General features: G+C 48.2%; 1 protein-coding gene across 1 annotated transcript; it reads left to right on the forward strand.

Annotated features, from left to right (window-relative positions):
* Window positions 1-9,650: 9,650 nt before the first annotated feature.
* ANKK1 (ankyrin repeat and kinase domain containing 1) lies at window positions 9,651-22,236 on the forward strand. Its single transcript, XM_003952042.6, is given in 9 exon segments — window positions 9,651-9,923; window positions 15,343-15,637; window positions 16,791-16,942; window positions 17,221-17,270; window positions 17,930-18,085; window positions 19,084-19,202; window positions 19,840-19,876; window positions 20,830-21,324; window positions 21,327-22,236. Coding segments are annotated over 9 exon segments (2,295 nt in total). The 5' UTR covers window positions 9,651-9,738; the 3' UTR covers window positions 22,133-22,236.
* The last annotated feature ends 3,376 nt before the right edge of the window (window positions 22,237-25,612 follow it).

Consider the following 25,612-nt stretch of genomic DNA (forward strand, 5'->3'; position numbering starts at 1 on the left):
GTTTAAGTCCTGGGCCACTGAATTGCCAACTGCGTGACCCAAGGCTCCTCTAAACCTGCAAAAATGGAAATAATAATAGTACCAAACTCAGAGGGTTGTCAAGAAAAGTAAATGAGATAATGCAAGTTGAGCACTTGGGATGGAGTGTCTGGTTTGAAGCAAAGGCTGGCAAAATGACCGTCTGATTATTGCTTTGGCCCCTGAAGCCTCACCATCAATTTGTTCTCTCATTCATCAGAACAGCCCTTTGCTTGGAAAACCATACTTATAAAAATATGAAGCATCGTAAATGATCATAAGGAAACTGACCGGGGGAAGGTAGCAATGATGGGAATCTCTAAGGATCTCTCCCAGGAGAATCTGCCTAGGGGTTTTAGTGGCCTGACCCTGGGGAGGCAGGTTGGAGAAAACTGTAAAGGAAAAGCCTGGTCTGCTACAAAATGACTCAGAACCTACTCAGACTAGAGAAGTCTCTGAAAAAAGGCCAGAAATCAACCTTCACTCCGGGAGATTCACCTTCCTGTTCATTCATCCATCCATTCATTCATTCATTCATTCATTCATCAAATGTTAAATGAGCTCCCTCCTACATGGCCAAGTACTGACGATAGAGCAGAGAACAAGATTCCTGTCCAGGAGCCCATATTCTATTGGTCTATTTAAGTTTCTTTGACTTTTAAGAATTGTATTCTTCACAACCACCTATACCACATAGTGAAACAAACAAACAAAATATTTTCTTCTTTTTCAACTTGTATTTTAGATTCAGTGGGTGCATGTGCAGGTTTGTTGCATGGGTATATTGTGTGATGCTGAGGTTTGGGGTATGAAAGATCCTATCACCCAGGGAGCAAGCAAACAAGCATAGCACCCGACAGGTAGTTTTTCAACCCTTGCCCCCTCCCTTCTCCACCCCCAGTAGTTCCCAGTGTCTGTTATTCCCATCTTTCTGTCTATGTATACCTAAGGTTTGGCTTCCACTTACAAGTGAGAACATGTGGTATTTGGTTTTCTGTTTCTGTGTTAATTCACCACTTAGGATAATGGCCTCCAGCTGCATCTGTGTTGTTGCAAAGGACATGATTTCATTCTTTTTTATGGCTGCATAGTAGTCCATGGTGTATATGTACCACATTTTCTTTATCCAATCCACCATTGATGGGCTCCTAGGTTGATTCCATGTCTTTGCCGTTGTGAACAGTGCTGTGATGAACATATGAATGCACGTGTCTTTTTGGTAGCAAGATTTATTTTATGCCTAGTAATAGGATTGCTGGGTTGAATGTTAATTCTAAGTTTTTTGGGAAATATTCAGCTTGCTTTCACAGTGACTGAACTAATTTGCACTACCACAAACAGTGTATAAGTGTTCCCTTTTCTCCACAGCCTCATCAGCATTTGTTATGTTTTGTTTTGTTTTTTTAAATAATAGCCATTATTAAAATGGTTGCTGCAAAACAGTAACTCATTGTGATTTTGATTTGCATTTCTCTAATGATTACTGATGTTGAGCACTTTTTCATATATGTGTTGGCCGCAGGTATGTCCTCTTTTGAGATGTTCTGTTCATGTCCTTTGCCCACTTTTTATTTTTTATTTTATGTTTCCATAGGTTATTGGGGTACAGGTAGCATTTGGTTACATAAGTAAGTTCTTTGGTAGTGATTTGTGAGATTTTGGTGCACCCATCACCTGAGCAGTATATACTGCCCCCTATTTGTAATCTCTTATCCCTTGTCCTCCTCCCACCCTTCCCCCCAAGTCCCCAAAGTCCATGGTATGGTTCTTATGCCTTTGTGTCCTCATAGCTTAGCTCCCACATATCAGTGATAACAAACAACGTTTAGTTTTCCATTACTGAGATACTTCACTTAGAATAATAGTCTCCAATCTCATCCAGGTCCATGAAAATGTGTTAATTCATTCCTTTTTATGGCTGAGTACTATTCCATCATATATATGTATATCTCACAGTTTCCTTTTCCACTAGTTGATTTATAGGCATTTTGGTTGGTTCCACAATTTTGCAATTGAGAATTGTACTGCTGTAAATGTGTATGCAAGTATCTTTTTCATATAATGACTTCTTTTCCTCTGGGTAGATACCTAGTAGTGGAATTGCTCGATCAAATGGTAGTTCTACTTTTAGTTCTTTAAGGAATCTCCACACTGTTTTCCATAGTGGCCATATAGTTTACATTCCCACCAGCAGTGTAGAAGTGTTCCCTGATCACTGCATCCACACCAACATCTACTGTTTTTTGGTTTTTTGATTACGGCCATTCTTGCAGGAGTAAGGTGGTATGGGTTTGATTTGCATTTCCCTGAGTGATGTTGAGCATTTTTTCATATGTTTGTTGACCTTTGCCCACTTTTTTTTTTTTTTTTGAGACGAACTCTCGCTCTGTTGCCCAAGCTGGAGTGCAGTGGTACAATCTCGGCTCACTGCAACCTCCATCTGCCAGGTTCAAGCAATTCTCCTGCATCAGCCTCCCAAGTAGCTGGGACTACAGGTGCGCACCACTATGCACAGCTAATTTTTGTATTTTTAGGAGAGACAGGGTTTCATTATGTTGGCCAGGCTGGTCTTGAACTCCTGACCTCATGATCCACCCGCCTTAGCCTCCCAAAGTACTGGAATTACAGGCGTGAGCCACCATGCCGGCCTCCTTTGCCCACTTTTTAATGGAGTTATTTGAAGGCATCGTACTACCTGACTTCCGACTATACTACAAGCCTGCAGTAACCAAAACAGCATGGTACTAGCACAAAAACAGTCACATAGACCAATGGAAAAGGATAGCAAACCCAAAATAAAGCTGCACACCTAACAACCATCTGATCTTTGACAGTCAACAATCACAAGCAATGGGGAAAAGGACTCCCTATTCAATAAATGGGATAACTAGCTATCCATATGTAGGAGAATGAAACTGGACCCCTACCTATCTCAATATATAAAAATTAACTTAAAATGGATTAAAGATTTAAATGTAAGACCTAAACCTAGGAAATACCATTCTGGACATTGGCCTTGGCAGAGACTTTATGACTAAGTCCCCCAACAAAACAAAAACAATTGCAAAAAAAAACAAAAGTTGACAAGTGGGACCCAATCAAACTGAAGTGCTTTTGCATAGCAAAAGAAACTATCAACAGAGTAAACAGACAACCTTGGAATAAGAGAAAATATTTGCAAACTAGGCATCCAGCAAAAGTCTAATATCCAGAATCCACAAGGCACTTAAATAATTCCCATGCAAAATCTTTTCTTGGTTCTTTTAGTGTACCCAAAGTGGTCTGGCTAACTCTTCATCCCTAAAAGAGAAAAGGAGGAAGGAAGGGAGGGAGGGAAGGAGGGAGGGAGGAAGGAAAGGAAGGAAAGAAGGGAGGAAGGAAGGAAGGAAGGAAACTTACTCTACATGAATAGTAAGGAAAATAGAAAAAAAAAAAAGAAGTTATAAGAAGCATGACACTAGTCACATTTTAGAAGTCCCTTTCTTTACCTGCAGAGCCAGCAAGCTTTCAGAGTTCCCAAGAAAACCACCTTTTAGTGTTTAAGTCCTTCCCTAGTCCTAGCTTTCCTTCACTCTCCCCTATCCAGGAAGGGCCCAGAGGAGAGCAGAAGGATAGATTTATGGCCAAATCACCAAGGTTGACGTAAGGAGGGCATTTTCCCTTTAGAGTCCTGGTAATAGGGACTCAATCTCCCTGGACTGACTCTTTGTTAAATTAAAAAGGGTTAAGTTTAGCATTCCTAGTCTCTTGGACACTGCCAGAGAAGGTATTGACCATGACATTTTGGGCATGCTCTGAGGCTGTTAAGGCCCCATATTGGAATGATGTTTCTCTGAAGTCCTGGCCACAGCCAAGCATTTCTTCTAAACTGCTTGAGATGGCAGGATGCTTGAGACATCTGTTTCTTATTTTTATATGGACCCAGCCCAGAATCACAATCACCCAAGACCATAAAGAACCTGTGGCCATGATTTTGACAATGAGAACCATGGTTCATGAAACTCAGGCCTTCCATTTTTGGCTTCTTGACACTCAAGGTAGTTTTTCATCAAAAAGCCCTTCAAAAGAGAGACTGGTTTCCTTATTAGGAAGGAAAATCTATACTCTGCCAACTCCAGAAATGTTCTTTCAACATTGTTGGTTTACTCCATCTCACTGCCGCATTCATACTCACCCCATAGCAGGAAGCCCCAGCTTTGGAGCCCAGCCTGCGTCTGCATGCCCGCATGTCTTAGCTGCAGGCACACGATGCCTTGAGCCTCCGTAAGTATGCTGGGTAGACAGAGCCCCTGACATGATTTGGACAATGGCATGTTGGCTTTTTATTTCGGCTTTCTCTGAATGACTCTCATATTTTGTGAATCAGACAGAATCCTGGCCCTGTCAATGGGTCTCAGCTTACCTGACCATCACCTTGGTCAAAGTATTGAGTCTTAGAAGGAACTAGTTCGCTCCCTCTCTCCATCGTCTCCAGCCTCAGACATTTAACGCAGTGTCCTTTCTCTTTCTCCTTGGGGTTTCTACGTGTCCATAGGGGGCCAGCTGTGTTCCTTAAGGCATTCTGTGGTAAATGTTAGATTACTGCCTTTCTCCTGTTATGGGAATATTTTCCTTCCAAGAATATAACATTACCTAGTAATAAGGACAAGAACGAGAAATAGAAGGGGGAAGGAGAAGTAGGAGGAGGAAAAGGAGGAGGAGGAAGAAGAGAAGAAGGGGGCTTTATATGTATTTTTTAAATGTTCTGCTTGGAGATAATTACAGATAAGCACACAATTTTAAGAACTTATGCAGAGATCCCTGATACCCTCACCCAGTTTCCCCCAAAGGCAACATCTTATGTCACTATAGCACAACATTACAACCAGGAAATCAGTGATACAATCCATAGTCCTTACACAGGTGCCGTCAGTTTTACATGCACTCATTTGTGTGTGTGTGTGTGCATCTGTGTGTGCATTTAATTTGATGGAATTTTGTCACATGCATTGATTCATGTGGCCACCACCACAGTTAAGATACAGAATAGTTTCATCACAAGGTTCCTTTGCACTAACCTTTTACAGCTACACCCACCTGCCTCTCCCCCAATCTCACCTCTGACAACCACTAATCTGTTCTCCATCTCTATAATTTTGTCATTTTAAAAATGCAATATAAATGGAGTCATACAGTATGTAAACTTTTATGATTGGCTTTGTTCACTCAATAGAATTCTCTGGGGCCTCATCCAAGTGGCTGTGTATATCAGTAGTTGCTGAGTCCTATTCCATAATACAGCACTATGGTGTGTTTAGCCATTCATTGGTTGAAGGACATCTGAGCGGTTTCTAGATTTTAGCTATTGCAAATAAAGCTGCAATGAGCACTCATATACAGATTTTTGTGTGAACACTGTTTTCATTTCTCTGGGATAGATTCCCAAGAGTGCAATTGCTGGGTTGTATGGTAATCATATGTTTAGTCTTATAAGAAATGGCCAAATTCTTTTCTAGAATTGCCATACCATTTCACATTTCCACCAGCATATGAGTGATCCCATTACTCTACATCCTCATCAGCATTTGGCGTTGCCACTATCTTTTCAGTTTTATTTTTAGCCATTCTGATAGGTAGTTAGTGATATCTTACTTGCATTGCTTAGTGGCTCATGATATTAAACATTTTTTCAAGAACTTATTTGTCATCTGTATATTCTCTTCAGAGAAATGTATTTTCCCATTTTCTAATTTGATGCTTTTTTAGCATTGAGTTTGAAGACCTCCTTATATACTCTAGGAACCAGCACTTTGTCAAATATGTGCTTTACAAACATTTTCTCCCCATCTGCACTCTTCTCTTCACCTTCACCAGGTCTTTCACTGAGTGAGAGTTTTTCATTTTGATGAGGTTCAGTTTATCAATTTTCCCTTTTATGGATTGTGCCTGTGGGATTCGGCCTAAGAACTTTTCATCTAATCCTAGGTCCAGAATATTTTCTCCTTTTTTTTTCCTAAAATTTTTATAAGTTTACATTTAATATTTAAGTCCATGATTCATTTTGAGTTAATTTTTCAGGTGTGAAGTATCAGCTGGTTCATATTTTTTGCCTAGGAGTATTCCTAGTATATACCTAAGGAATGTAACCTTTAAAAATATACCTAGTATTTAGATATATTTTATGGATGATAATCATAATAACCATTCCAAAAGGTTGCTGTAAGAATGATAACCTTTAAAAATATACTAGGTATATTAAACTAATATGATATTATATTGTATTATTATGTTATATTAGTATAATATTATACTAATATACTAGGTATATTTTTAAAGGTTATAATTCTTATAGCAATGTTTTGGAATGGTTATTATGATTATCATCTATTTTACAGAGGGAGAAACCCAGAAAGATTTGATAATGTGACCAAGGTTAAACAAATGCTAAGTGATAGAAAGAAGCCAGGGTTTAAATGCGGGTCTGACTGACTGACTCACTCCCACATTTAAACCCTGCTCCTATTGCCTCATTCAATCCCTTTCACTCTGGGAGTCCTGCTTCCTGAACAGATGTTCCACTTTCCTGCATACATTCCTTTATCCTGACCAACCTCAGTACACAAGCTACCAGAGGCTGGGGCCTGCCAGAACCTGTCCAGGGTTCTCCGTGACATGTTTGCAGGGTGGAGAACAGGGGCAGACTGGGAAACTTCCCTATATGCAAATAGCTTGTCATTCCGGTTTGGGGAAAGGCTCACATCAGATTTCAGCATCTTCTAAAGTATTGCAGAGCTCCTGTACCAGCTCACTTGTCTGGGAGGAGCAGGCTAAAAATCTTAGGTTCCCCAAAGACAATCACACATACACACAAAATTCATTTAATAACTCCAAATCCAGAACACTTCCATCTTCAATCTGCCCAAACAAAATGCACTGATAGAGGTTAGTTGGAAGGACTCAGAGCATTTTGGGGTAAAACTTCTATAGCTAGAACCTGTTCCTTGCCCCTTCTGGTGGGTGGGGGTCATAGTTGGACTATAACCACTTCATTATCCATTCCCATTTGTAGGTAGATATGGGTAAAGGTAGAGTTTCCCTCCCAACCCCCCAGCTCTCTCCCCTCCACACACTGGCTGCTGACTTCCCAACCAGGCAGGACCTAGGGACTTCTGCACTCAGACCACTGGAAAGAAACCAGCAGCCTCTGAGTTGACTTTACTCTTTTGCAAATCCCTATACCTCACCCCGCTTTTAATGAGAGATCCAGGAGTTCTTTGCCTCTGTGACCTTATACTCAGAAAGGGTCCCTCCACTTACAACTTCTCCCAGAGCTTATCCAAAGACTACTAGGCCTTTGCCCTAGCCCATGTTAGACAGCTGTAAGGAGCAGGACAAGCCCAGTCAAACGATCCAGTCCCTCTGGGTCAATGAATGTATCTATTTTGACTGACTCCTCAGAAGCCTCAGGGGTGCTTGAACCCACAGCAGAGAGTTTCAACAGGTGGGTCAGCAGTAATACGCCCTGACCCTGCAGTTCCTCCACCTCCACCCCTGTGAGAAATTCAGAGGTATTTTGTTCGGGATCCTGGCAACATGCCTTAAGCCCTGGGTGTCCCCTCTTCTAGGAATGATGCTTTCTTCAATATTCCTGTGACAGTCTCTGCAGGCAGACAATGGCAGCTTCTGGTTACTTCCTCTCCCTGGAGAGCCACTTCAGGTATAAGTGGATCAAGGGGAACTGCTGAAATGACTCAGGCCATTCACCCTTGGTATTTCCTCCAGGAGCTGAGATAGGTCTCGCTGAATGTCAAAGATCGGGCCTCAGTCAAACTTCCGCAGAGCTGGGTGGCTGGTCACCTTCCCAGTCTCCATATTCACCCTCCCAGTAGAAGGTGTGAAACATCCTCTTGACCTCCTGGTCTCCCTGATGACAATGTCCTTTATCACCTTCCAAACTTCTCTGGCAGAGGCTTTAAACTTGGGCAGGCAGGGCTACTCTAGAGACAATGGGTTCTGTTATGCCCTGTCTTGCTCCAGCCAAAGCAAGCTGGGGGCCTCCCTCTGACATATGTTTGGGGGATATGTCCTGCTCCTGATGCAGTTTCCATCATCTCCACCCTCTTCCAGGGAGCATGACTTTCTCTCTTCCTTTTTTGTATTCATAAAAGGCTACTCCCTGATCCTCCCCTGGCCAACCATTTCCATAGAAACTAAGAGACTTGAGTTTGAATATCAACTACCACTTACTAGCTATGTGTCCATTGATTACTTATTGTCTTGAAGCCAGTTTCCTCATCTGTGAATAGAAGATGTTGACCTCATAACATTGTTGCAAGATAAACAGGATAATATATGTAAAGCAATGCAGTAACTGAAATAGTCACTGATCCTGGAACAAAGTGAATGTTCAATTAGTAGTGGCTATCACTAGTTTCTATGACAACTGTCTCCAGGCCCAATCTTTGATCCTTAATCTGCTTGCCAGAATTCATCCTGGAAGTTGCAGGTAAGTTGTTACAGAGGGAGCAAGTTCTCCAGCTTCCACAGGGAGTCTCTGTTTGCCTATCATGCCTACACTGTTCCCTGGGAGTCTGGTGGGCTTATGGCATGGACAAGGGGCTCTGCAGGTTTGGGCTGAAGGCAAGGCACTTCCTTGTCTGGTAGGTAGGCTCCTCAAACCTAACAGTGATCACTCTGAGGGCTCCTTGTGGACTTACCCAGCTGTAGGCAAATAGTGGCTGACTCTGCACTCCGTGGCCACAGTTCCTCCAGGTATGCCTGTCTCTGGGCAATGGCCCACTTGGTCAGTGCCCCTGAGGAGACCCGTCTGTTCAAGCACTTGTCATTTTCCCTGCTCTGAGGGTCTCCAAGGTGAGAGGGCAATCCCATGGACCCAGGACCCAGGGGAACCTCCAGGCTCAGCACTGGTCAGGCTCCAGCTAGAGCCTCCTCTCATCCCTGGCAACAAACTGCCCCTAGTAACTGCGCCAAGGAGGCCACCTCCCCCGTGGCCACCCCGAGGCTGGGGTCCATCCCTCTGAGGTTGGATAGAGCGCAGCCCAGGAAGGGAGTCCCCTGCAGACAGGAGCCCAGCCTCTCCCGCAACTCTGTCCCTGCTGACCCCTCCTTGGTAACCTATAGCACACCAAGGCTGGCTAACAAACAAACAAACAAAACCCCAACAAGAACAAAGGAAACATGAAACCAGTCAGACCAACAGATTCAGACCAGAAAATCCCCATTAAAATTGTTTGAGCCCTATACTTGCTGGATAGGGGCAGGGGTCCAGGCCTGAATCCTTCATAAACCATAAAACCTTGAATGCACTGAAGGAATGCATAAACCGATTTCACTTAGCGCTGGGCCTAAATAAACTGGATCCAACTTCTCAGGCTGGACTTCTTCCAGCTTCGGGACACCTTCTCCCAGCATCCCTCCCTAGGGGGAACTGGGGAAAATCAAAGGCTGATACAGGGGAAATGCGAGGGCTTCGGAGGGACATACCCTCTTCCCCAGGCCCAGGTCGCTCCATCCCTGCTGGGGCCTCATGGCTCATGTCTGGGATTTCCCCACCTTTGCGGGGCAGGAGCGGCTCCTCTTGGGCGGGGAAGGAGGCAGGGCCGGCTCGTCTCCCCATTCCCCTCTCCCGGACCCGAGGAGCAGGAAGCGGCGGCTCCTTCGGCCACCCAGGCAGCAGCCACATAGGGGAGTGCGCGGCGCGGGGACAGGAAGAGAGGGGCAATGGCTGCCGACCCCACCGAGCTGCGTCTGGGCAGCCTCCCCGTCTTCACCCGCGACGACTTCGAGGGCGACTGGCGCCTAGTGGCCAGCGGCGGCTCCAGCCAGGTGTTCCAGGCGCGGCACAGGCGCTGGCGGACGGAGTACGCCATCAAGTGCGCCCCCTGCCTTCCGCCCGACGCCGCCAGGTACTGCCAGACGCGCCCTCCCCTTTCTCGGAGGAGAAACTGAGGCCCGGCAAGCTTTGGGCCCAGGGAGCTTGCGAGGAAGGAGTGGGCTGAGTTTGGGGCTGAGGACTGTCCCCCGCGGTATTTCTGAATTCCACCCAGTAGCCTGAGCCTCCCAGGCACACCCATACCTGTCTCCCTAACCAAAATAGAGTTGGCACATAATACCTGTTTGTAGACTCAACAGAGGTCAAAGGCAAGCGGGAACTACCTACCAAAGACGCCTTTATCCCATCTGACCTTCCGAACTTGTCCTGCCTGCTTCCATCCTTCTCTCCAGCGCCTTCTTCCCCCGGTGTCCTGTGGCAATAACTGCTCTTGACCGCTCTCTGCCATCCTCCTACCCACCCCAGCTCTCAGGGCAGGGCTGAGCATCCTGGGAGGCTGTGGCACTTTGCTCAGATCTGCAGGGAATCATGTTCTCTCTTCCCACGGTGGCGGGAGGGAGGAGGCCCCTCCCAATCAGTGCAGGCTGAGGAGGTCGGGGGATGGAGACTGCCCGGCCTGATGGCCTGTCCAGGCCCTTGGAGGGTCAAGTCTGGAGTTCTCTCATCTCTGTTTTTGTTTTTGTCCCTTGCTGTCATGCGCACTACAGCGACGCCTTGACATGCCCCTATTTTTCTCTTCCTACCTCTTTCCTACCGTTTCCATTATTCTCTGTCTTCCCACTGATTTGGAATCCAGTCTCATTCCCACTGGAGTTGCATATACTAGCTGTGTGCTTGCACCTTGCAGCCATGAAGAAGACACTCGGGATGTTAAACCTGAGCATGATAACCATGTCCTCCTCCCAAGGCTCTGGGACATCAATTAGAGAGTCCGGGGCGGGGGTCTCTCTGACTGGCATCTGGCTTGGATGCTATCTGTGGTTCTCTAGGATTACCATGCAAACTCTTAAGACACAGCCTCAGGTGCCACACACTCAGTTCCCAGGCCTTCCCCCACCTTATGAGGAGAGGAAAAATAAGATCGCCTAAGGCCCACTCACCTTCCTCCCTCAACATCTGCCTGTTGGTTTTGGAGGAGCGTCAGATTATGCTAGGATTTGTCTAAATCATTTATAGCCTTTTGAATATAGAACGAAAGGAAACAGATGGCAGTGACATGATTACACTGTGAGACATTGATGCTAACTCCTGCCACTTTCCCTTCACAAGTTCTGGGAATTCCCTGGGTGGAGGGGGTAAGATAATTAATGGTAATTAAGACTTAGTATGTATGGATTACTATACTAGGAGCTTTACGTGCATTACTTTACTAGATCCTCTTTCCAGCTATTCATTCATTCATCCACTTGACAAATGCTTACTGCTCTTCTACTATGTGTCAGGCACTGTTCTACACCCTGGGATTAACGATGAATGCAACAGATGTGTCCTTTCTCTCCGGGAGATTGCAGCCTAGGGGGAGGAAGACATTAACCAGATAACCCCACATGTAAATGTAAATGTGCTACTGTGAGAAGCTTAAGAAGGGGAGATTTGTGGTTCTAGGAGAGCTCATTAATAGAAAGTTTGACTGAGATCAGAAAAGGCTTCCTTGAAGAAGTTATACTACAGCTGAAATGTGAAGAATGAGTATAAGTTAAGTAGGTGAGGAGGAGAAAGTTTTCCAAGAACAGACAACAGAGTGTGCAAAGAATCTGTGGCAAGAGGGGCATGGTAAGTACAAAGATGGGAAAAGGCCATGATGGCTGGAGTTGGGAGAGTAAAAAAGCAGTGGAAAACCACTGAGCATTTACAACCAGGTAGCGGTGGTGACAATGGGAGGGATTAATCAGAATTGCAGTATGGAGAATGCATTGGGAGGGGTAGAGTGGATTCTGGTCAAGTTAGGAGATTGTTATCTTCATTCTGATGAGAGATGGATAATAGGGGCTAGAGTGGAGTGTTGGTAGTGGAGATAGGAAAGGAATGGGTCAAGCCACATTTAGAAGGTAAAAATCCACCCGACTTCATGCTGGATTAGTCATGGGGAGGATCACGATGAGGAAGAGGGGTATTAAAGCTAACTTGATGTCTGGCTTGCCCAAAGGAATGGAGGATCCACTAAAATGTCCACTCCATGAGAGTGTCTGTTTTGGTCACAGCTCTGTCTCCTATGCCTGGCACAGAGTTGGTGTTCAATAAATATTTATTGAATGGCAGTGTTGACAATTAATGGAGAGACTATGAAAAGAGGCCTAGACTTGGAGAGGAAGATCATGAGTTCAGCTTTGTACCTGTTGAGTTTCAGATGCCTTTAAACAGCCAAGAAGAGTTGTCATGGACATCAGAGTAAAGGTTGGTGCTAACAATATTAAAACTTGGGAGTCATTTGTTATAAGTGGTCATTAAAACTAGGGCATCAGGCTGGGCCTGGTGGCTCATGCTTGTAATCCCAGCACTTTGAGAGGCCAAGGCTGGTGGATCACCTGAGGTCAGGCAAGACCAGCCTGACCAATATGGTGAAACTCCATCTCTACTAAAAATACATAAATTAGCTGGGCGTGGTGGTGGGCACCTGTAGTCCCAGCTACTCAGGAGGTTGAGATAGGAGAATTGCTTGAACCCAGGAGGCAGAGGTTGCAGTGAGCCAAGATCATGCCATTGCACTCCAGCCTGGGCAACAAAAGTGAGACTTGGTCTCAAAAAAAAAAAAAAAACAAAACAAAGCAAAAAAAAAGGCATGGAGGAGATGCATTCATTCCAAGCACTACGTGAAAAAAACAAAGTCCTTGTCCTCATGAAGCTTATAGTCTAAAGGAGGAAGACAAAATAAATAGCAAATGAATAATAAACTTTTTAGCTATAGCACTCATGACCACCTGACAGTTCTTGATTAAAATATCTAAGAAGGGTTGAGAAGTCTGATTTTCCAAGAAATGGGTTGGTCTAAAAATATTAATGCCAGGGCCCTCTGTGTATGGGGAATATAAGAGTTGGAATGGGGTTGCTTTTTTATGTAGACTTCTCTGTGAAATCTATACTAATTAGGTACCATTTGAGTAGAGATTTGAAGGAAATGAAGGGGTAATCCATGTGGCTCTGTTAGGGAGGAGTGTTCTAGGCAGAGAGAACAACAGGTGCAAAGGTCCTGAGGTGGGACCACACTGGGCATGGTGGAGGAACAGTGGGAAGCCCATGTGCCAGGGGCACAATGAGAGGAGGGTGATTAGGAAAGGAGGTCAGCAAGCTATGCCTGGCATTGGGGACAAATCTTGTAGGACTTTCTCGGCCATGAAAGAACTTTGGCTTTTACTGTGAATGAGGAGAGCCATTGGAGAAGGGCAGTGATATGTTGTGACTTAGATTTTAAAATATGACTTTGGCTGCTGGGTTGAGAATAGATTGTGGAGAGGAAGCGGGAGAAACAGAGTCCAATTAGGAGGCTTGGGCTGAGATGCACCTTGGGGGAGAGGTGGTGAGAAGTGGTCAGCTTGTTGCTCGACAGTATTTTGAAGGTGGTGCTGGCAGGATTTGCGAAGACTTGGCTGTGGGAAGTGAGAGGAAGAAAGGAGTCGAAGATGACACCAGGGTCCTATTCTGAGGACTAGAAGGACAGAGGCCCCATTCACTGAAATGATGAAAACTAAAGGAAGAGCAGGTTTCAGGGGAAAATCAGGAGGTTAGCTTCAGACGCATTTGATATTGAATATCCAATTGGAGATGTTGAGGTTGACTAGAGAAAGATTATAGAGGGAGAAGAGCAGAGAAGAAGGGCTTGGACTAAGCCCCATGGTCAAGTAACAGGATATGAGCCTGCAAAGAAAACAGAGAGGAAGTGACCAGACAGGTAGGAGAAAAGCAGGAGAATGTTGACACGTGGCTCAAGTAACGAAGTTTCAAGAAAAAGAGTCAGAGATCTGAACTATACACTGAGAACTGAAAATTATTGGTTAGATATAGCAACATAGAGGCTGTTGGTGACCTTAGCCACAGGTGTTCAGGGGAGTGCAGGTACCAGAAACTAGACAAAAGTGGGTGCAGCAAGATGATGAAGAGGAGAGACAGCAGTAAATGCTCTCAAGACTTCTGGGTAGGAAGCTATGAAAGAACTGTGCAAGGCAGTTACAATTATTCCCAGTTTTTAGTTTAGAAACTGAGGCCCAGAGGATTCACTTGCCCAAGGTCATACAGATAATAACGGGTGAAACTGGGATTTGAAATCAGGGCAGTGTGATTCCCACATCCCATGCTTTTTTCCATGCCATGGCAGATGTCATTGGTTCCTGTGAACCCAAGAGGATGAGAGAAGACAGATTAAAAATATCACAGAGGTGGAGAAGGGATCTCTGGCACAAGTGAACAAGAATAGGAGAAACCTACACTAGCCAACATGTCCAGATGCCAGGAAGAGCATGTGGTTTTTCCTGAAGGTTGGGGCTCTCCAGCTGGCTTCCCAGGGAGACCCCGGGAGCACATTGCCAGCAGTCTCTGACTACAGCACCATCACAGTTTTGCAAATACTGTGCTCTCAAATATGTCATTTCTCCTTAATCCCCATCCCTGCAATCCCAAAATAATCTATAACAATTTTCATATTTACTGTTCTGTGGGCACATACAGTGAAATGAGCAACAGGGTTTGCAAATGCTTATTTTGTAAGGCCTTCCCTTAAGTTTCGACTTCTGTTCCAATTCAACAAAGATGTATTGTGCAATGCATGGCAATGCACTTTGGGAATTATAGAGATGAATAATTACAGTTCATCCATAAAATGGAATAGTGTGCAGCCACTAAAGATCATGCTTTGGAAGAACAGCAGTGTGGGGAAGTGCTCGTGCTCCACATACTATGAGATCCAAAAGGAGAGAGCAGAAAGAAGGAGGGAAAGGGAGGGAGAAAGGGAAAGAGATATCTTGAAGGTGGATAGTAAAAGGATATACTAAAATATCAACAGAGGCTAGCTCTGGAAGGTTGCATCCCTGGTAACTTATTTTTCTTTTATATAGCTCTCTATATTCCCTATGTTTCCTACAAGGTATATGTATTACTTCCATAATTTAAATGGTAATAAATGGTGTTTTGAAGCAGAAGCATGAGGCATCATGTTGGTCCTCTGGGGGCTCAAAATCTACTAGGGGAGATAAACATAGAAACGAGCAACTAGAATAAACGGCAAACTGTGATACCTGCTTTTTTGTGGCCACCTTTGCAGAATGGACTGGCTCCTAAACCTGCAAACTCCTTTACTTCCTGCCTTGTTGCTGCTGTACTGAAATCTAAGCGGCCTGCTAAGTATCGCTTCATGTCTCTCTTTCCTCTTCCACTACCTTGCAAGCTCCTGAGGCTTCTGTGGGTCCCCACAGTCTGGCATCATGGCTAGTTTATGTGTTCAGCTGGTTGCTGTAGTAATGAATGGGTCACCCCCTTCCATATCTTGCTCCCCCTCTCCATAGCTCTGATGTGAATTACCTCATTGAAGAAGCTGCCAAAATGGAGAAGATCAAGTTTCAGCACATCGTGTCCATCTACGGGGTGTGCAAGCAGCCCCTGGGTATTGTGATGGAGTTTATGGCCAACGGCTCCCTGGAGAAGGTGCTGTCCGCCCACAGCCTCTGCTGGAAGCTCAGGTTCCGCATCATCCATGAGACCAGCTTGGCCATGAACTTCCTGCACAGCATTAAGCCGCCTCTGCTCCACCTGGACCTCAAGCCGGGCAACATCCTCCTGGACAGCAACATGCATGTCAAAGTAAGGGCTCTGGTCAATCCTCCGCTCCCTTTCACTTGAGGGTTGCCTCCAGGTGAGCAGAATTATCCACCTGCCTGACCGGCCTGTCAAGGGTTTTAAGCAGTTCCCTTCATGGACAAATTCTAAAGGCAGGGATCACACTGCAACAGAGATGGCTAAGCAGTGAAATTTGGGGCATAAGGCTGGGTATCAGGATGCCTATAATAACCCTCTTTGGACTCAGTTTCCCATTTCTAAATTGGATAGAATAATCTCTTATTTCCCCGCACTTTCTTTTATTTGGATGGAGACGTGTGTAAATGAGACAATCCCTAAGAAAGGTTGTAATGGACATTCTTTCACTTCCTAAAACTCTTTTTTGCCCCAGGACCTTTGCAGCTTCTGTTTCCCCACTCCCCTCTATTTACCTAGCGAAGGTCTACTCACTATTCAGCTTAACCATCACCTCCTCAGGGAGCTCTTCCCTGATCTACTCCAGTAGGTCCCCATTATATGCCTTCACTGTACCTCTGATTCTCCATATTACTAACCCCAACATAGGTATATAATCATTAGTGAAACACTTTCATTAATGACCGGACCCCTATTTGAATAAGTATTTACGAGGATATGGAGTGTGTGTGTTGGCAGGGGGTGTCTCATTTTTCTTATCTGCTGCCCAGTCCTTGGTCCACAGCCTTCCTGGCCCTCAATGCATGGCCAACTTGACAAGTGAATGACTCAGTGGATGGGAGCAAAGGGAAGATAAATGTCCATGGTGTGTTTCAGGGCCCCCGGAGGTGCAATGAATAGCTCACCGAAGGTGGCAACTTCATTCATAGTCTCTGGATAATAACACCTACCACATCCTAACTACATGCCAGGCACTGTTTAAGTGCTTTTTGCATGGCACCTCATTTATTGCTCACAATAGCACTGTGAGTTAAATGGTCATATTACTTCTACTTTACAGGTGAAGAAACTGAGGCTCTGAGAAGATAAGTAATTTGGCCAAGACCATCCAGATAGTAAGTGGTAGTGCTAGGAGGGAGTGTCATAGAAAACCACTACTCTACCCTGGAACAGGCAGATAGCAGGAGGGGTGAGAAGCCATAGCCGTTTTCTGGTCATGAGGCTCTATCACGGCTTTATCTCTGCCCCTGCCTTCTCCCAGATTTCAGACTTCGGCCTGTCCAAGTGGATGGAACAGTCCACCCGGATGCAGTACATCGAGAGGTCGGCTCTGCGGGGCATGCTCAGCTACATCCCCCCTGAGATGTTCCTGGAGAGTAACAAGGCCCCAGGACCTAAATATGATGTGTACAGGTGAGAAGGAGGCCTGGCGTGATGCCACACACCCAGCAGGCAGTTTGCTGCCACCACCCTGCCTGGCCTCTATGGCCCAAAGGGCAGGGCAGTGCGGGCATGAGGTCTGGCCCAAGGCGGAGGACTCTGGCTGGAGAGGCGGAGGGCTGGGGAGTACTTTGGCCGGTGAGGCTTGCCTGGGACTGTGTGAACTGTAGCCCCCCGACCATGCCACCCCGGGCTGGGGTGATCTTGGATGTTCAACTAAGTCATTCAGAAAGGGTTCTCTGCATCCACAGCTTTGCAATTGTCATCTGGGAGCTACTCACTCAGAAGAAACCATACTCAGGTAAGCAGGCAGCTGTGGCTCTGTGTTGGGGGCAGGAGGACCCCTGGGATGGGCTCCTGGAAGGGGCTGTGGGAGGACTGAGGGTTGGGGGGGTGGCAAGTTGCAGGTTTGTGTGGAACTGTATTCTCTTCAGGGATTCCTCTCCTCACCCTCCTTCCTTCCTGCCTCTATTTCTAGAGCTCACGTCACAGCTAAAGGAAAGGAAAGGTCAGCCCAGCCCCCAGCCCATGCTTGGTGGCTCTAACTTCCTTGCTTCTAAAGTGCCCTTTCTGCCTTCTCACACCCCTGCCCCCTGCCACCTAGATGCCAGGTAAAGAGACTGCAGGAAACTTGGGCAACCTTGCAACCTTGAGAGTCAGAGCCTTTACCTAGGCCTGCCCATCAGCTGCCTGTCCTGCTGCCTTTGGACAGCACGGACCTGCAATGTGGGGTCACGTCTAGTCTTGACCTGGGAGGTGGCTGGAGCCAGACCAGAGAGACTTGGCTGCTCAACACAGAACCTCAAGTTGGTTGAAAGTCTAGCTGTTTACTCACCAAGCATTTGTGGAGCCCCCACTGCGTGCATGCCCTGTCGGGATCCTCAGAGCCCCCGCCTTCCTCCCCAGCTCCCCTCCAGCCCTACCTCTCAGCACCCACATAGCCTGAGCCTCCCTTTGCAGGGTTCAACATGATGATGATTATTATCCGAGTGGCGGCAGGCATGCGGCCCTCCCTACAGCCTGTCTCTGACCAATGGCCAAGCGAGGCCCAGCAGATGGTGGACCTGATGAAACGCTGCTGGGACCAGGACCCCAAGAAGAGGCCATGCTTTCTAGGTGCTTATCCAGTGCCCCCTACCCAGGGACTGGGAGCTGGGTGGGGCCGGGAGGGGAGATGACTGGGCACTCCTGGGAGCTATGCAGAGAGACACTTTCGGTACTATGGCCTAGAAGGACTTTTTTTTTTTTTTTCAGAGACACGGTCTCTGTGGTCCAGGCTGGAGTGTGGTGGTGTGATCATACTTCACCATAAGCTCAAACTCCTGGGCTCAAGATATCCTCCCGCCTCAGCCTCCTGAGTAGCCAGAACAACAAGCACACCACCATGCCTGGCTAATTTTTAGATTTTTTTTAAGAGATGGGGGTCTCGCTATGTTATTCAGGCTGTTCTCAAACTCCTGGCCTCAAGTGATCCTCCAGCCTCATCCTCCCAAAGTGCTGGGATTACAGGTGTGAACCACTGTACCTGGCCTAGAAGGACTTTTTGAGGCAGGATCTGCTTCACGGGGCTAGGAAGGCAGCACTGGGAGCCAGGAGTAGCTGAGGATGGGGTCTGGGCTCTGTGTGTGTTAATGCATGTCCCTGTGGAAGTGGAGTAGAAAACCCTCGGTGCCAAAAGGCAGAAGCCACAGCATCTGGGCCTGGCCCTGTCACCAAGCTCTCCAGCCAGCCTTGAGTCCTTTCAGAGCTACTGTTTCCTCATTTGTAAAATGTTTCCAGGCCATGAGATCACAGGCTGGGGATGGCCCATGAGCTCATCCAGTCCTTTGGGGACTGTGAAAATGCACCTGTGCGTAAGTGTGAGCATCTTAGAGATTGCCTGAACTTGCCCCCTCATTCTGTGGGAAAGGACCCTGATAACTCAGAGGGTCAGTGACTTGCTGAAGGTGCCCCACCATGACCCAGGTTTCCTGCCTTCTCGTGCATGTATATGAACATATGTGAGCCCGGGAATGGATTCTGGGAGACAGGAATGTTAGGGTATCTAAAACAGGGAGGGTACTGTGGGCCAGCCCGTTGCTTCCTTTCCTGTCTTTCTCCCACTCATGGAGCAGACATTACCATCGAGACAGACATACTGCTGTCACGGCTGCAGAGTCGTGTGGCAGTCCCAGAGAGCGAGGCCCTGGCCAGGAAGGTGTCCTGCAAGCTGTCGCTGCGCCAGCCCCGGGAGGTGAGTGTGTGGGCTGGGCAGTCCTTATGGTCATGCTAAGCTGGAGCCCGCTGTGTGGACTGTTGTGATCTCTGGCCAGACACTGAGCACTCATGCACAGCCCAGCTTGGGGCCACCTCCATCCAGAGGGGACACATTTCCCTAATTTGCATGAAGGTGCTCCAAGGGATAGTGGTGGCTAGAGCACAGGGCCCCTGGGAAGGATATACCTTCTCTCTCATGTTTGGGACCAAACTGACTCCTGTCCTGCAGAGGAAGGCCCGGCTCTCCCAAGCTTTCATGCTGTGGGTGTCAACATCATCCCCCTGCTCTTCTGTCCCTATTCTTAACACGGGAACCAGCCATGAGTTAACATGGGGCTCCCCCAGCTGAACTCACAGATCCACCCTGAAGTTCACATGGCCCAAGGGGAAGGCAAGGCCCTGAGCTGCCTCTTTCTGGAGGGTTTCTCCAGCTCAGTGTTTTCCTCTAGACAGCTGGGGATAGTCATGGCAAAGGATAAAGGTTTCCCAGGATAGGGTGGGATGTGAGTCCTGACAGTGACCGGGAAGGTTGGAGAGAGGGAAGGAGGGGAGGAGGGCACAGGCTAGAACTGCGCCACTGATCTCCACCCTGCCTGCTGGTTATGCCTCCCCAGGTTAATGAGGACATCAGCCAGGAACTCATGGACAGTGGTGAGTCTGGGTGCCACGGGTGGGACCAGAGAACTCACAGCAGAGAAAATGGAGTCAAACCACACCCTTTCCCCATCCCCCTGGCCTCCCCCTCATCCCCAGGCCTATCACACATCCAGGGTTTAGGTGCCCTTTTCCAGCACCCAGCTGCATGTTCAGAAAGCACATGCCCTCAGGGAGCCTGGCTGCCTCCCTTTCAAGTCTGTGTCCTTGCAAGACGGAATTTTCCCTTTCCTGACCTGAAAGGTGGAGCATTGGTTCTCAAGGCTGGCTGCATGTTAGAATTGCTCGGGAAATTTAAAAAAAAAAAAAAAAAAAAAAAAGCTTTGCCTTGGGCACACCCTAGACTAATTAAACCAGAATCTGTGAGGGTTAGGCCTGGCCTGGGTAGTGATCATTTTTGTCATTTTAATTCTCATACTCCATTGGGTAGAGCAGAAGGATGTTGATCCTTAAGACCTCAGAGGGGAGTTTAGATCATAGAACTCCAACCACAAGTTTATTTCCAACTTAGAATTGCTTACTTCCCCTCAGGTCCTCCACTGAAAGTTTTTACCTATATAATTTGTCCTTCCAATGGTAGAATGAACTGATCATTGTTTGTCCCCTCTTTGCTGATCCAGATATGGAAGCTCAAAGAGGCAGTGAATTGGCTAAGGTCGGGGGATGCTGAGGAGTGAAATCAGGATTTGCACTCGGGCCTCCTGAGCCCACTGCTCTTTCTGCCTCACCTGTGAGGAAAGGACTGCAGGACTCAGCTCTCCAGGACGACCGAGCCTGAACTTGAATAGTAACATTTATGGCTGTGTAGAGAGCCATGCTTAGGAAAGGCATTGCCCTTACTGCTCTAGCCTCTGTTCCTGGATGGTACTTCCAAGAGGCAGGGGGATGGCCATGATGACCTCTGGACAGGTCACAGGTCTTTTTTTTCAACCCCATCTTTCTCCCAGCAGACTCAGGAAACTACCTGAAGCGGGCCCTTCAGCTCTCCGACCGTGAGAATTTGGTCCCGAGAGATGAGGAACTGTGTATCTATGAGAAGAAGGTCACCCCCCTCCACTTCCTGGTGGCCCAGGGCAGTGTGGAGCAGGTGAGGTTGCTGCTGGCCCACGAGGTAGACGTGGACTGCCAGACGGCCTCTGGATACACGCCCCTCCTGATCACCGCCCAGGACCAGCAACCCGACCTCTGTGCCCTGCTTTTGGCACATGGTGCCGATGCCAACTGAGTGGATGAGGATGGCTGGGCCCCACTGCACTTTGCAGCCCAGAATGGGGATGACCGCACTGCGCGCCTGCTCCTGGACCACAGGGCCTGTGTGGATGCCCAGGAACGTGAAGGGTGGACCCCTCTTCACCTGGCTGCACAGAATAACTTTGAGAATGTGGCACGGCTTCTGGTCTCCCGTCAGGCTGACCCCAACCTGCATGAGGCTGAGGGCAAGACCCCCTCCATGTGGCCGCCTACTTTGGCCATGTTAGCCTGGTCAAGCTGCTGACCAGCCAGGGGGCTGAGTTGGATGCTCAGCAGAGAAACCTGAGAACACCACTGCACCTGGCAGTAGAGCGGGGCAAAGTGAGGGCCATCCAACACCTGCTGAAGAGTGGAGCGGTCCCTGATGCCCTTGACCAGAGCGGCTACGGCCCACTGCACACTGCAGCTGCCAGGGGCAAATACCTGATCTGCAAGATGCTGCTCAGGTACGGAGCCAGCCTTGAGCTGCCCACCCACCAGGGCTGGACACCCCTGCATCTAGCAGCCTACAAGGGCCACCTGGAGATCATCCATCTGCTGGCAGAGAGCCACGCAAACATGGGTGCTCTTGGAGCTATGAACTGGACTCCCCTGCACCTAGCTGCACGCCACGGGGAGGAGGCGGTGGTGTCAGCACTGCTGCAGTGTGGGGCTGACCCCAATGCTGCAGAGCAGTCAGGCTGGACACCCCTCCACCTGGCGGTCCAGAGGGGCACCTTCCTGAGTGTCATCAACCTCCTGGAACATCACGCAAATGTCCACGCCCACAACAAGGTGGGCTGGACACCCGCCCACCTGGCCGCCCTCAAGGGCAATGCAGCCATCCTCAAAGTGCTGGTCAAGGCAGGCGCCCAGCTGGACGTCCAGGATGGAGTGAGCTGCACATCCCTGCAACTGGCTGTCCGCAGCCGAAAGCAGGGCATCATGTCCTTCCTAGAGGGCAAGGAGCTGTCAGTGGCCACTCTGGGTGGTTCTAAGCCAGGAGCTGAGATGGAAATTTAGACAACTTGGCCAGGCGTGGTGGCTCACGTCTGTAATCCCAGCACTTTGGGAGGCTGAGGCAGGCAGATCACCTGAGATCAAGAGTTTGAGGCCAGCCTGGCCAACATTGCGAAACCCTGTCTCTGCTAAAAATACAAAATTTAGCTGGGTATGGTGGCACGTGCCTGTAATCCCAACTACTAGGGAGGCTGAGGCAGGAGAATTCCTTGAACCCAGGAGGCAGAGGTTGCAGTGAGCCGAGATCACACCACTGCACTCCAGCCTGGGCAACAGAGCGAGACTCCATATAAAAAAGAAAGAAATTTAGACTACTTGGGGCCTCTCGCCTGGAGGGAGTAGGAATTGGTGAAAGTGCAGCTGGGCTTCTGGCAGGGCATCTTCCCTGTCTGCAGTCTTCACCTGCCCCTTCCACCTTGAGAGGAGACAGGAACCTGGGTGATGGGGGCATGGGGAGAGGTATCACTGTGGCTGTAGCTGAGGAAGGGGCTCTGGCTTGGAGAGCTGCCTTCAACACATCCTCCAGTCACTTCCAACAGACCCCAGGCCTCCTCCTCCTCCTTTATGGGGATGCAAGCTCCCCAAATGAATACCCTCTCCAATCCAAGACACCTACCACCTTTTGCCACTCGCTTCTGAGTTCACAGGGGCCCTTGCATCCTAGCAGACCCCCTCTGGAGATGGAGGGAGGCACAGCGGTGAGGGAAGCAGGATCCTCCCATCTCACGTCTTGGTCTCTTGGCTCCTTACCTCAGGCTGGGGCGGGAGAGCCAGACACATGTGCTTTGCTCAAGGGGCAGAAGCTAAAAGTTCAAAGGAGGTTTCTGCTCACTATTTAAAGTCCCAGCCAGCCATCTGTTGCCACACTGACCACACCTGTCCAGTGCCCCTGGTCCCAATGCCTGGGTCTCCCTCATGGCATTTTGAGGATATAGGAAGGGTGCACTCCAACTGTGGATAAGTCACCCTATGTGAGATGTGAGGTCCCTGGTCCCCAGCACCACCCTTCACCCTTCATCGTGTCCAGTTTTACAGCCAGATTTCAAACTCTGAAGTCAAGAAAGCTGAGGCTCTGAGTCTCCTGTTTAGAGATGGATTGGCCTGTGGAACCAAGTTGCATATAGAGGCCAGCAGCGTTAGTATGGTGTGCTTGTGTGTGTATGCGATTTGTCTAATGTAGGGTATATGTGTGTGCATATGTGTGTGTGAGTTCACATAAAGACAGGAGGCAGAGGCAGCAGAGGGTGTTGGAGGGGGTGATGATGGTGAGGGGTGGGTTATCTGGACTCAGTATGGAGCTTGCAGGGCTCACTTTTGTGACCACACCCAGGCCACCCATCAGCTGTCCTGTCCTGTCCTGCTGGTTGTGGCTGGAGCTGTTCACACTAACTTTATGTGACCAGGGCCCTAGTTCAGCTTCTAGGAGAGCAGCCAACAATTTGGAGGGAGTATGGACAGGATGAGTGTCCTGGGGTCCTATCCTGCTCCTTCTGTCTCCCTACACTGCTGGTCAGCACAGTAGAAGCAGCTCCTCCCACTCAAGGATGTTTTGCAATTGTCAGAGAAAAGGAATCATCTGTCCCAACTATTGGCCAGCTCTCAGCCAAGCTGGTTGGCAGGCCCGCCTCTGCGTGTCATTCTCCTGGGCTGGGCACTCCAGTCTGGGCATGGGGCCAGCAGCCAGCAGCCTGGTATCAGCATGGGGTGAGAGAGGTGGGGCAGAGGAAATGTGTTGCCCACGTGCAATCCTGTTGAATTAACAAGTCCCTTTCAGTAGAGCTAGCAGCTTTGTGTCCTCCATCCTTTGGCCTCTGGACCACAGTTCCAGCCTGTTGGGCCCTGGGCCCTTTACCACCACCTTGCCATAGCTTATGGCCACCATGGAAAGTCAGATGTGAGCCCAGGAAGCTGGAGTGTGTCCTAGAGCCATGGTTGTAAACCGAGCCTGTATGTTAAAATCTCCTGGGCAAGGGGCTTTTAAAATATACCAACGCCTGGCCCTACCCTCAACCAATTAAACCAGAACCTCCAGGGTAGGACCCTGGTGTGAGCATCATTAACAATTCCCAAGTGATTCTGAAGAGCACCCAGGGCTGAGAAGCACTGGAGCGTCTCATGGTTTCTCTCTGTGCCCTTCCTTAGCATAACCTTGCAGACATCAGTGGCCAGCAGCTTGGGTGTCAGAGGTCTTTTTCTCTTCCATTTGGACTCCTGAGGACTGGGTTCAGGGGACACTCAGCTGACTGTTCCATCTTCCTACTCCCTGCTAGCTGCCCAGCTCAATCTCTTTAGTCTCACTGAGACTAAGCCTTAGGCAAAACTTGTAGTTAAAGATTCCCCTAGGAGTTCTATCTTTCCCAGAACATGCGGGAGCAAGAGGAGGGAAGTGGAGGAGGCACAGGGCTGTTTGCTTCTCTTTGCACTCTGAAGTTTCCCACCAGTGTCTGCCAGGATCCTATATGCCCTTCCAGATCTAACTCCAAATCTAGGACTCTATGAGAGCCAGAGAAGGCTCTGGGGCTACATACTTCCAGCCAGGGGTGCTCAGATCCATCAGTGGGAGTGATCAGGAGGGAACCAAAGAGGGAGAAGAGTGGCTGGCTGATCCTATTGGAAAGAGCTGAGAACTGAGAAAAGGCCTTGAAGAAAAGAGTTAGAAAAAGTAGATGATCCTTTTGCACCTAGTGTCCAATGAATGGCAGGGATGCTGTGGAGATGTGGACAGGACTGTCCCTGGGAATCATTTCAGCTCTGGTGATCCTGGGTCTAGGCAGAGATTCTCACACCCCTGCTTCCTCCACTTCCTTCCTCTAAGAGATAACTCTTAGAGGTGACTTCAGGCCAGCCCTGGACAACATGGCCCTTCATTGCCTACCAGTGTCTTCTTCTGCCCTATCAAGCCACTCCTAGCCAGACACAGACACACACACAAACACACACGGTATCCACCTGGAGTCCCATTTCAACACAGCTGCCTTCTAGAGCTTCCCTAGGGATGTTTAAAATTGGGTTTGAATGAGGCCCTTGAAATTCCCAAGGAGAGGGTCTCCAGTAGAAGTTCAAGCCCTATTTAGGGGAGATTGGTGATCGGGGGGAAAGAGCTCCCCAATTTTTTACTGGGCATCTCCACTTGGAGGGAGAAGGGAATGCTCAGTTTGGGACACTTTGAGTTGAAGGGGTCTACAGGAGTAGACCTTTAACTCAAAGTGTCCCAAACTGAGCATTCCCTTCTCCCTCCACAAGCCTGACTTCACCCTTTATACCCTATTTTAGTTGAAGGTATCCAAACTCCTAACTTAGGAGCCATTCTGGACCAGAACTGGGAGGATGGAAGCCTTCTACATCCACACTGCTCAGTAGGATAGCTGCCAGCCACAGATGCTGCTGAGCACTTGAAATGTGGCTAGTGTAACCAAGGAATCAAGTTTTTTTTTATTTCAATAAATTAAATGTGGGTATCTAGCCACATGGGGACAGTGGACA

Source organism: Pan troglodytes, chromosome 9, assembly GCF_028858775.2.
Source record: "Pan troglodytes isolate AG18354 chromosome 9, NHGRI_mPanTro3-v2.0_pri, whole genome shotgun sequence".
NCBI classification, from domain to species: Eukaryota; Metazoa; Chordata; class Mammalia; order Primates; family Hominidae; genus Pan; species Pan troglodytes.